Consider the following 12,679-nt stretch of genomic DNA (forward strand, 5'->3'; position numbering starts at 1 on the left):
CACACACACACACACACACACACACACACAGCTCCCTTGCCTCCTATTTCCTCTCTCCTCAGCTCCCAGCACCACATTCCTTGCCACCCTGCTCTCTCTCTTCTCACTCTCTTCCTGACTGTTCCTCAGGATCACAGAAACTTCCCCAAATGCATAGCCTTAGGCAACTGGGCGAATGGCCATGAACAGCAGGAGATGAGGCTCAAGGACTTCTCTCCCTCTCCATGACCCGAGGCCTGCCTGTGTAACTGGTGGAGAAAAAGAGAACACTCCAGAATGAAGCAGTGGGCCTCGGGAAAGTGCAGCCCACGCAGAGACCAGGAGGCCATGTCTGCCTAACATCCTTGCTTTGTCCACAGCTCTTGGGCCTGAGAGTCACCCAAACCCAGTGTCATTCAGAAGGAGCAAGTGACAGAGCGGGGAAGGCAGGGCAGAGGGAGGGTGCTGTGCTCCAGGAACACGCAGCGGGGTCCTGGAACCTGCACTTCCAGGTGCCCACTGGACCTGTCCCGCTGGAAACCAGACTTCAGCTTCTTCTGTTCTCTCGCTGAGCTCCCGAAGGCCAGACTGGCAGCACGCCGCCCTGGCCCTGCATAGGAGCTTTTCCTCAGTGTCCTCTTGAGTAAATTTCCCTACTTGCTCATTGCAGAAGGACCCCCAGGTACCCTGACACCTACAAAAGGAAGCAGTTTCTAGGACAAGCATGGCTTTAAAGGGCCAGAGGAAAAAGAAGAGGCTTTTCTGACTTAGAGATGGGTTCATCTTGTCCAAGCCTTCACTCGTCCCGCTCCACTCCAAAATCCAAGAACTCAGATTTGGAAAGAGTGCTTGGGGCATATAGAGCTAAAATGCCACAAAGAAAAAAAGAAAGACAGATAGATAGACAGTCATACAGACAGAAAGACCCTAGTGTCCCTGTATAAAAGGGGGATCATGTTCTTGGCATCCACTGCTCTGAGCCCCAAACCCTGGTCTGTGAGGACCCTTCCTAAGGGTGAGAGACACATTTCTTCTTACATGTGTCTACATTGACAAAATACCCAAGATAAACAACTTAAAGAAGGGAAGGTTTATTTTAACTCAGAGTTGCAGAGGTTTCAGTCCATGATCTGCTGGTTCCATTGCTTATCCCTGGTGAGGCAGAAACATCATGGTATATGAATGTGGTGGGGGAAACCTGTTCACTATGGCAGTCAAGAAGCAGAAGAAGGAAGGGAAAGGGCTGGAGAGCAGATAGAATCCCACGGTCACACTGTGACCCACGCCTTCCCCTGGGCTCCACCTCTTACTCCCACCGCCTCCCGACAATGCCCGCACATCATGACTCCTTCAATGGATGAGTTCCCTGATGGGGTTAGAGCCCTCATGATCCAGTCACCTTCTGAAAGCCCCACCTCCAAGCCCATGAGACATTGGGGGACATCTTGGATTCACACCATAACAGTAGGGAATTATAATTGGTGGGGGGAATCTGACAGGTCACACTGGGAGACCATTAGATGGATAAATCAGCCCCAGGATCATCACAGCCCCTCCAGAGACCCTGAACAATGGTGGGAAATTAGAACCTTTTTTTTTTCCGTGAGTCACAGAAGTCCTCCTCCTTCCTTCTGTCAGGTGTTTGGAAAGATTGCCTTGAACGACACCACGGAGATCAACCGGAACAACAACTTTCAGACTTTCCCCCAAGCCGTGCTGCTGCTGTTCAGGTGAGTCTCCAAGGACACAGTACACGCATGCTTTCGTAGTGACCTTGCAAGCCAGGCGTGGGAGGAGAGGAGCTGTCTCTCTGGGACCAGGAAGGGAGAGAATGGTGCTTACTCTCCTTCTTCTAACTGAGAGTCCGGCTATGTCCTTGTTATTTGTGTTACTTTCCATGAGCAACCCAGTAGACACTGCTGGTAACCAGCCAACACCATCAGGGGATCAAAAGTCAGATACTAGAATCAAGTATTATGGCACATGAGATCCCAGGACTCAGGAGGCTGAGGCGGGCTTGTGAGTCTGAAGCCAGCCTGAGCAGCTTAGCTAGAACCTATCACGAAGCAAAACTTTCAAATGGCCTGGGATATGCCCTGGTATAGAGTCCTTGCCTAGCATGTGGGAGGCCCAAGGTGCCACCCTCCATACTGGGAAAAAAATTAAAGGCCGGAGGCGGCTGGCTGTCTCGGAATTTGAACAAGCTCAAAGCCTAGGTTTGTAACCATGAGCCCAAGTCCTCATGAAATAGGTTCAGGTGTTGACCACCATGCCAGGGTGTGTTTGTCCCCTGTGTCGGCTGGTTATGTCCTCCTTCCTGGTTTTACCCTCATGAGGCTGGGTTGGGTCACCACATTCCTTGGAAAGCCACTGGCTGAGGGATAGCCAAGGTCAGGGGTGTTCTCGCACTGCCCCTGAGTGCCCCTGGCCTCAGCTGCTCCTTTCTCATCTGGCACCGTTCTTGTCTGGCTCTGGCTCCCTCTCACTTTACTGATTTGCACAGACCCGCACTCTGGGGCCCTGTCTCTTCCAGGGCTGGTAAGTGAAAACTATTCCTTCTTCCTAGTCCTGGAGCAGATGGTTTTAATGTCCCTCCTAGTTCATAGAGTTCGTGCACCGTGGCACTAGGAGAGGCAACAAGCCTTCTTCTATTTCCTGAGGCTCTTTTCCAGTGGGCCTGGCAATCCTGTCAGACAGTCCCACCTTCACCTTGCTGGGCTCCTTTGAACTGTTCCAAACCCATGTCACTATCGCTCACAATATATTATATCGCTAAGCAGACTAGCTGACACAGCCACCTCCCTAAGACCATAAACTGTCAGAACACAAGGGCCATTGTTAGCTGCTTTCCATCAACACTTGGGCTTGAACCACATTTACCTAGTACTAGGAATGGAAACAAGCAAGCACAAGTACTCTAGGTGAGCCGGAAATATTGGGAAGTTCCTAAATGTAAGAAAGCAGATGTGATTCAATTCACAAAGCAGCAAGACCTGAGGAAAGCCCCACTCTGGACAAGGTGGGACCCTGGACAAAAAGAGAGAGGGACAGGGCTTTTCCCAATGCAGGTAGAAGGCACAGGAGAGGCATGGGCCACAGCCTGAGTCCCCTGGTGCTGCAGAAACTTGCATTTGGGGAGTGTTTGCTGATGCTCACAGACTGGGAGCCACACCGCCTTACAGCCACACTGCTTTGGTACTGTGGGGCCTGAGAGGCACAGCAGGACCCCCAGAGACCCTACCTTCAAAGAGAAGTCACCTGTCACACCACGTGGCCTCTCCCCTTGGTCCCCAGGGGGGCTTCTGTGAGAAGGACTTTATCCAGAGAAATGTAAACTGTGCTCTGTCAGACAAAAATAGTCAAAAACACTCCCAAAGTATTTGGAGGAAACCAACATGAAGAAAGAGAGGCATCACACTCAACGATACACAGGGAGGAAAAAGAGGCAAAAGATTCGAAAATAAAAATGCCTCGTTATCTTTAGAGAGACTAAAGAACATAATGCCTGCTAAGTTAGATGTAGAATCAACAGCAGCAGAAGCCATCATTAAAAAGAGCAAAGTTAGGCCAGGAGTGGTGGTGCGCGCCTGTAATCCCAGCACACAGGAGGCTGAGGCAGGAGGATCACTGTGAGTTCAAGGCCAGCCTGAGCTACAAAGTGAAACCCTATCTCAAAAAGAAAGAAAAGAGCAAACAGCAAAGTTTACTTGGAGAAAGAAAAATACAGTGGTTGAAATTTTTTTTTTTTGAAAAAGCAGAGGGGAATGATCATTCCTACCTGGGTAATAGAAACTGCAGACACAAAGAACAGGAAGAAAGTAATTATCAAATAAAATGTCAAAGACAGGAGCCTTCAGGTTGAAATGACCTACTAAGTACAGAACAAGTTAATCAAAAAATATTTTTAACTGCACACATTATGAAGGCACATATGTGTCAATGTCCGCTCCCGGCCGGCAGGAAGGACACACGACAAAGTCTGGCAGTGGACAACCTTTTCTTTTATTTTCCTTCTCCGTACAGCCTGCCCTGGGATCGCTCCCAGCCGAAGCCTCCTTTGGTCCGCTCCCCGCGGCTCCTTCTGGGCTTCTACTTCCGGGCTTCTTCTTCCCCCCCAGGGGTGGCACCAGTATATATACGGATACAGTGTCCAATCATGTTAAAGTAAGCAAGGCAAGCTGATTGGCTAACATCATCAGTTGCCAGGCAGACTATATTGTTGAGCGGGTTGCTTACGCGGTAAACAGGAAACTAACGTGCTCGATGGGAGGGGTAATCTACCTCAGGCTTTACTCTTTACTACAGGCCTCACGTCCGCCAAGTAAGGCGACCGGGCTCGGGGCTGCGGCTCCCAACATCTCCCCCTTTTTTATTTTTTATGAATGTGCGCATCGTAGCCCTTCTTGGACTGGGTGCAGAGGCTTATGCCCTATGTGTAGGCCCACCGTAGGTCCTTGGCTTAGACCCTGGTCGGCCGTCCCATGGTCTGCCAAGGCCCTGAGGCCCTCGTCCTTTTTCTAGGGCCAGGCACAAACTGGACGGAACCTGGATGCACACAAGCTTGCACTCATTTCCTCTCCGTAAAGAAATCCCCTCGGAGAGAAATTTAGACCTGGGCAGCATCTAACAGTCCAGCGGCTTACGTGCAGGATGGGGTAGGGCCTGGCTTAGGTTGAGTCGCACCGGGGGAGTACGCTCTTACCCGTCATTGACTCTCCTACCCAGCTATGTCATAATTTTTTAGAGGAGGAGTGTGGGAAGCTCACCGTCCCTAGACTCGGTCGTAGGCTAGGCGAGCGAGCCATGCATATGCCTGAGGATCTTCTTGTCCATTTCGGGCTACCGCTATTTCTATTCATCTTGTTGGTTGGTCTGTGATGGATCTCCGGTAGGGCAGGTCTGATCTTCAGTCGAGGGCTTTGTCGCCCGTGTCAGTCTCTCCGGTACCCACAGTGGTTCTCGTCCCGATTCCTGTGGGAAAACACAAACCGCGCCTCGGTTCCAGCTGACCACTGGATCCGGGCCCATCCATTGTCCTGTCAGGACATCTTTCCACTTCACCCACCCTTTATGGTTGGGGGAAGGGTTGCAGTGCTCCACGGCTGGGGAGCAATTATCATTATTTAAATTTAAAAAATTGTGTGTGAATAGTGCCATGGATAATTGTGCCTTTGGGGCCAGGCCTTGGCCTACTCCCCCTTTTTGTTTTTGTAAAATTTCTTTGAGGCTTCTATGAGCCCTCTCAATGATTCCTTGACCTTGGGGATTGTATGGGATACCATGTTTTAATTGAACCTCCATCATTTTGCAGAACTCATTGAAGGCTTTGCCTATATAGGCTGGTCCATTATCAGTTTTTAATATTTTTGGTTTGCCCCATGCGGCCCAAGCCGCCAGGCAATGATTGATCACATTAGACACTTTTTCACCTGTTTCTGCTGTTGCGAATATGACGTGAGAACAGGTGTCTGTGGAAACATGAACATATTTAAGAGTCCCAAACTCCTGTATATGTGTGATGTCCATCTGCCAAACATCACCAGGGATCAAACCTCGAGGGTTTACTCCCATCGGTATGGCAGGTTTGTATGTGGCACAGGAGTCACATAGTCGCACGATATCTCGTGCATCTGCTCTGGAAACATGGAAATGGCCCGCTAGTGTCCTGGCATTGACATGAAACCCATCATGGAAGGCACGGGCTCGCTCGATTGGTGTTAGTAAGGTAAAAATCCATAACGGGCGAGTGGCAGTATCAGCAGCCGCATTCCCCTGTGCCATGGGCCCCGGCAGGGATGTATGTGCTCTTATGTGGGTGGTGAAGACCTTATGGTGTCTGTTCTGAAGCAATGTCTGGATAGACAGGAACAGCCCAGCCACTGTGGAAGTGGATCTAATTAAACCGGCAGTCTCAAGCACTTGCATAGCATTGACCACATACCTAGAATCGGAGACAATATTAATGGCTTCTGAGAACCGTTCAAGAATCATTTTAACGATCTGTAGTTCCACCACCTGAGGCTGATCAGGTTCAAATTGTATGGTAACCGGGGGCTTGCCTAGGATCACATAGGCGCCTATCCCCGTCTTGGAGCCATCTGTGTATATTGTAGTTGCTGGGACTAATGGCTCAGAGGCAGTAACCTTTGGAAAAATTATAGGGTGCTGAGTGACAAATGACAAGATAGGGTCTTTAGGGTATTGATTGTTTATATCCCCATGGAAAACACATCTCAGAATGGCCCACGTATCTATGCAGGCAGCCAGGGTCTTGATCTGGCTGGCGGTATAGGGTACTCGGATGGCTTGTGGTCCTGAGCCAAAATGTTGGACAGCTCTATCATGCGCTTCAAGGGCCAATGAAGCGACTGCCTCCGGGTAATGCTCTATGACTTTTGCAGGTGAGACCTTAGGGTGTATCCACAGTAATGGTCCTTTCTGCCAAATCACCGCTGTGGGCTGTAGACTAGTCTGTAGCAAACAGACATCAAAGGGTCGCCCTGGTTCAATTCTGTGTAAGGTAGCCCCACCTAAGGCTTTTTCCACTCTCTGTAAGGCAGCTCTTGCCTCAGGAGTGAGCCTCCTGTGGGAGGCTATATCTGGGTCTCCCTTCAGAAGGTCGAACAGGGGTTTGAGATCTGAATTTGGTATATGTAAATATGGCCTAATCCAATTAATGTCTCCCAATAGCTTTTGCATGTCATTTAGGGTCCTAACGCCATCCGTCCTAATGGTGACCTTCTGTGGAGAGACTAGCATAGGGGAGATTTTCGCGCCTAAGTAGGTCACCATTTCTCCTCCCTGAATCTTGTCGGGGGCAACATGTAGATTAGCTTGTCTCAGGGCCTCGACCAACTGGCCGAGCATATTATTTAGCATGTCTGGGTCCCTGCCGCTGAGCAAAAGGTCGTCCATGTAATGCACACATCTTATCTTGGGAAAGGATTTCCGTAGGGGGGCCAGTAGGGAATCAAGGTAAATCTGACACGTAGTGGGACTGTTGGCCATACCTTGGGGCAGCGTTATCCACTCGTATCTGAGATCAGGGCTTTCTTGGTTAATGGTGGGTAAAGTAAAAGCGAACCTATGAGTGTCCTCTGGATGCAGGGGGATTGAGAAGAAACAGTCTCTAAGATCTATAACATAAACTGGCCAGGACTGAGGGATGGCTGAGAGAGCTGGCAGCCCCCTCTGGACCGCCCCCAGGGACTGCATCTGTGCGTTGACCGCCCTTAGATCATGGAGCAGCCTCCACTTGCCAGACTTTTTCTTAATTATAAAAATGGGGGTGTTCCATGGGGAGGTTGACGGCTTAATGTGTCCTAATCTAAGTTGTGTACTGACTATTTCCGACAAGGCTAATAGCTTCTCCTTAGGCAGGGGCCACTGAGGTACCCAAACCGGATCATTTGACCTCCAGGTGATTTTGATCGAAGTGGGTAGGAGAGCTTCTTCAGCGGCCCCTAAGAAAAACCCAGCCCTTGCCTACCTTTTTTGTTCTCTACTGGTATTGGGGATGTCCGACCCTGTAGGGCATTGCCCAAGCCTTTGCCGGGGGTATATCCCTGGTTCCTGAGTATATCCTTAGCCTGGGGGGAGCAGTTTGACGTAAGCGTGACATCCATCTGAGTGAGGATGTCCCTTCCCCATAGAGACACTGGCAACTGCAACACAAATGGTTGGAAATGGCCCTGATGACCCTCCTCATCACACCAGAGCAGGGTTGAAGCACTAACCTGAGGAGCTGACACCATCCCCAGGCCCTGCAGCGTGTTATCTGCAGTGTTGGTGGGCCAGTTGGAGGGCCAATCCTTTCTAGAGATAATGGAACGGTCAGCTCCTGTGTCTAGGAGCCCTGTAATATTCTTGCCATTGACCTTAAGTGAGAGCATGGGCCTTTTATCAAGTATTATATGGAGTCCCTCGAAGACTTCCCCTGAGGAACCGAAACCTTGACTTTCTCTAATTTTCTGCTTTGAGGGGAATTTCTTGTGGAGACTGGGGAGCAGCAAGAGCTGCGCTATCTTGTCTCCTTTATTGATTACCATAGTACCCACAAGAGATTGAACCATAATTTTAATGTGTCCTGTGTAGTCTGAGTCTATGACCCCCGGGACTACTATGAGACCCCGAAGGGCCGTGGAGGATCTCCCGATCACCAGACCCACGGAATTTTCGGGTAACGGTCCCTTAAAGGTGGTTTCAACCACTTGAACACCCATATCAGGCACTAATATAAGTCTGGAGGCGACACTGAGGTCCACACCTGCTGACCCAGGGGTGGCCCTTGTTGAAGGCTGCCATCCTGAGCTGTCCTGTCTCTGGGGCGGGGGCCCGCCTGTGAAGGGGGCCCCCTCTGGCCGTTTTTTGGCTCTCTAGCATCTCGTCCACAAATACAGTTGCCCTGAGCATCAAAGACCAACCTACACTCCTCAGCTTTGTGTGATCCCCTCTTGCATCGCCCACAAACATATGGTTCTTCATTCCTAGGGCGAGGCCTAGCATCTGCATTGTTTGGGCAATGACGTTTAATGTGTCCTGGCTCCCCGCAGGCAAAACACCCTTTAGCCTTACATTCCCCTTCTAACCCGCGAGGTCCCCTCTGCTGTACAGCTGCGGCCAGGAGAGCAGCCACTCCCGAGTTGGAGAGCGGCCCCCCTATCTCTCTGTATATCCTAATCCAGGCGTTGAGGTCCTTGTTCTTATGAGGAGCTATCGCTGCCTTGTACTCCTTTGTACATTGCTCAAAAATCAGCTGCCTTACCAGCGGTCAAGCCACTCCCGGATCAGAAAATATCTTATCGGCAGCATCTTGCATTCGGGCCACAAAGTCAACAAATGGCTCTGTGGTACCCTGAATTATTTTTGAAAGACACAAGGAGGCTGTTCCGGCACCACTTACCTGCTTCCAGGCGCGGAGCCCTATGGCATTGATTTGTTCATAGACAGCGCCGGGGAACTGAGTCTGATCATCAGCGTGCCGACCTTCTCCCATAAGCATTTCCTTGTTCCACCCCCGGTTTCCCCGACTGGCGTTTCTCTCAGCCTGCTCTGCAGAGAACTCTGCGTACCAGGCTCGCCAATCCAGGTAACTACCCGAGGGCAGACACGCCTTTGCCAGCTGAATCCAGTCCGCGGGGGTGAGGGGCCCAGAAGACAGGTTCTCCAGCATGGCAATGGTGTAAGGCGCAGTCGGCCCAAAGGTTGTAACTGCATTTTTAAGTTCTCTAATCTGCTTTATCTCAAAAGGCTCCCATGCATTGCGTCCCTGGCCCATAGCTACTTGTACAGGAAATATCCCGTAGGGGCCACTATCTATCCCAGGTGGTGGATGTACCTCATGAGACAAACGTCCCCCCTGCCAAAGCCGCCTGTAAAAATACCGACCCGCCGGCGGCGGAGCATAAGACGGCGGCCATGATTGGGCGGAAAATGGGGGCCCGTGCATCACTTCCTGTTCTGGCGAAGGGGAAGGGAGCTCCCGGGCGGCCGCCTCGCGGCGAGGGATCGCCTCCGGGAACAGCCCCCAAGGTGGGGCGGAAGGCTTCGCCTCCCTCTCGCGCCGGGGAGCGCTCAGGAGCTCCCTACTCCTCTGCAGACCAAGTTGAGCGGAGCGCAGTTCACGGCGCAACGCTGGGAAAGAACCCTGCGACTCCTTATCGAGCGACTTAGGCTCCTGACAGCTGGTCTCTTTGGCCTCCTTGCCATTCAACTTTCCCTCGTCCTCGGAGTCAGACGACTCCGAGGCTAGAGCCCCGTCCTTCTCCTTAGCATCTTTGTTCCCCTTGACGGGCCCCTCTCGGGAGCTCCCTGACTGGGCCTGCTCAAATACCCTGCGTACTTTTGTAAGCTCTTGAGAGCTTTCTCCACAACCACCCTCGCTCTTAGTGTTGCTACCTAGCATGTTTCCCATCTTTTAATATGTTACTCACCGCGTGAGGCCCAAGGAATCCGCCACTTACGCGTGAGCCTGAGGGGAGTCTAAAAGCCCTGTAGGTGCGCGCCACCCAGAGCCCAGGCTTATCCCCAACTCACCTGTCTCGCAGCTCTGTACTGGAGCGTTGTCCGCTGTCACGTCTCGGGGGTGATCAGTCCCCGTGCGGGCCCCCAAATGTCGATGTCCGCTCCCGGCCGGCAGGAAGGACACACGACAAAGTCTGGCAGTGGACAACCTTTTCTTTTATTTTCCTTCTCCGTACAGCCTGCCCTGGGATCGCTCCCAGCCGAAGCCTCCTTTGGTCCGCTCCCCGCGGCTCCTTCTGGGCTTCTACTTCCGGGCTTCTTCTTCCCCCCCAGGGGTGGCACCAGTATATATACGGATACAGTGTCCAATCATGTTAAAGTAAGCAAGGCAAGCTGATTGGCTAACATCATCAGTTGCCAGGCAGACTATATTGTTGAGCGGGTTGCTTACGCGGTAAACAGGAAACTAACGTGCTCGATGGGAGGGGTAATCTACCTCAGGCTTTACTCTTTACTACAGGCCTCACGTCCGCCAAGTAAGGCGACCGGGCTCGGGGCTGCGGCTCCCAACACATATGAATATCCAGAATAAAGAAAATATTCTAAAAGCTTCCAAAGTGGGTAAACAAACAGGGAAAGGGGAGTACTTTTAAACCACTTTTTCAAGGATAGCATTGTCCTGATACTGAAGCCAAAGATGCTACAGGAAATGAAAACGACAGATCCCTAATGAACGTAGATGCAAAAGTTCTAAACAAAGTACTAGCAAACTAAATTCAACAGAACATTAAAAACACCATTCACCAGGATCAAGTGGGATTTAAACCTGAAGTGCAAAGGTTGTACAAAACATGCAAATCAGTAAATGTGATACAGTACATTATAGAATGATAGACAAAAACCACATGATTATCTCAATAGATGCCAGAAAAGCATTTAATACAATTCAATAGCCTTTTAGGATAAAAATTCTAAAAAATTATAATTGAAATCAGGTACCTCAACACTGTAAAGACCTTATATCTAAAGCCCAAAGCTTTTTACTACATGGTAAAAAGTCAAAACCTTTTCTTCTAAGATCAGAAACAAGACAAGAATGCCCTTCTGAAATGAATACACACTTCTAGAAAGAAGAAATACGTGAAAAAATGTTCAGCATCGCTGGTCATTCAAGAGATACAAAGTAAAACACCTTACCGTGGAAAGAATGGCTAGTATCAAGAAATCAAGCAATAACAAATGCTGGAGGGGTTGTGGGGAAAAAGGAACCCTTCTCCCTCCACTAGGGGTCAGAGGGTAGCCTGACACAACCACTGTGGAAATCAGGTGGAGATTCCTCAGAAAACTAGGACTAGAGGTCCCATTCAATCCAGCTATTCCCCTTCTGGGTATCTTCCAAAGCAAGAACTAAAAACATCATACCAAATTGATATGTGTGCACCCATGTTTACAGCAGTACAGTTTATAATAGCCAGATCTTGGAAACAACTTAAATGCCCATCCACTGAGGAACAGATAAAAAAAGAGGTGGTATTTTCATACAAGAGAGTATTACCTGGCCATAAAGAGGGATAAACTGGAGACTTTTATAGGTAAGTGGATGCACCTTGAGAACATACTCATTAGTAAAATAAATAAGACACACACGTGTAAGCATCATATTGTTTCATTAGTGTGAGGAGCTGAAAGAAAAAACATGTATATGTATTTGTATATAAAAAGATAGTTAAGGCAGTTATACTATTGATTTCCTCTGAGTTCACTGAAGAGAGAGATTTGTGCTGGTATTGTTCAAACAACTGAATGCAGATGTCCTGTGCTCTGGGTGAGTGATTTGGGGATGACAGTGCACAATGTATGTACCGTTGTTGCCCCTGATTGATGTGTTTTCAAATTTTGTTATAGTTATATAATTTGCTCCTCCTCCTTCTCGTCCTCCTTCTCCTCTTCTTCTCTTTTTATCCTTGAAACAAAGTGGATTGGGGGTGGGGAGAGATAAGGATGCCCACTCTCACCCTGTCTGCTCAACATACTGCTGAAAGTCCCAGACAGAGCCGTCAGAGAAGTAAGAGCTGTCCACGAGGGAAAGGAAGAAGTGAAACTGTTAGCTGATTATCTGATCATATATATAGAAAATTCTAACGAGTTCTCCAGAACCTAGTCAGTGAAGCTTCAGTTTGCAAAATGAGTAGCACTTGTTTTTACTCTAATGACACTGTAAGAGAAATTAAGGAATCAATGCCATTCACGATAGCAAACAAAATAAAATTTAACAAAGAAAGTTAAAAGTCTGTATACTGAAAACTCTGAAACATTCATGAAAGAAACACTTGAGACAAATTGATGGAAAAGTATCCTATGTGCATGGATTGAAGAATTAATATAGTTTAAATTTCTATACTACCCAATGTAATCTACAAATCTGCAAATCTGAAATCCTCACCAAAATTCCAGTATCATTTTTCACATAAACAGAAACTAAATGCTAAAATGTGTATGTGACAATAAAACACCCTAGCTAACCAAAGAAATCTAAAATAAAAAACAAAGAATAAACATGGAGGCATTACATTATTGACTTCAAAATCTACTACAAAGCTATAGTAATCAAGACAGCATGGTGGTGGCACAAAAATGGTCACATTGACCGTGGAACAGGATAAAGGCCAACAACTTTAGTACCCTGTTTCCCGTAAAGTAAGACCTATCTAGAAAACAAGTTCTGGGATGATTTTAG

General features: G+C 48.9%; 1 protein-coding gene across 1 annotated transcript in view; it reads left to right on the top strand.

The window, feature by feature from the left end:
* The window catches only part of Cacna1c (calcium voltage-gated channel subunit alpha1 C), a gene marked incomplete at its 5' end in the record, with an annotated part of 685,364 nt that overhangs the window by 640,528 nt on the left and 32,157 nt on the right, over positions 1–12,679 (top strand). The window contains 1 exon segment of the mRNA NM_001172923.1: positions 1,618–1,709. Coding sequence (NP_001166394.1) covers positions 1,618–1,709 — 92 coding nt within the window.

This window comes from Cavia porcellus, unplaced genomic scaffold (genome assembly GCF_034190915.1).
Source record: "Cavia porcellus strain 051 isolate PalLab524CR breed Dunkin Hartley unplaced genomic scaffold, mCavPor4.1 scaffold_19, whole genome shotgun sequence".
Classification (NCBI taxonomy): domain Eukaryota; kingdom Metazoa; phylum Chordata; class Mammalia; order Rodentia; family Caviidae; genus Cavia; species Cavia porcellus.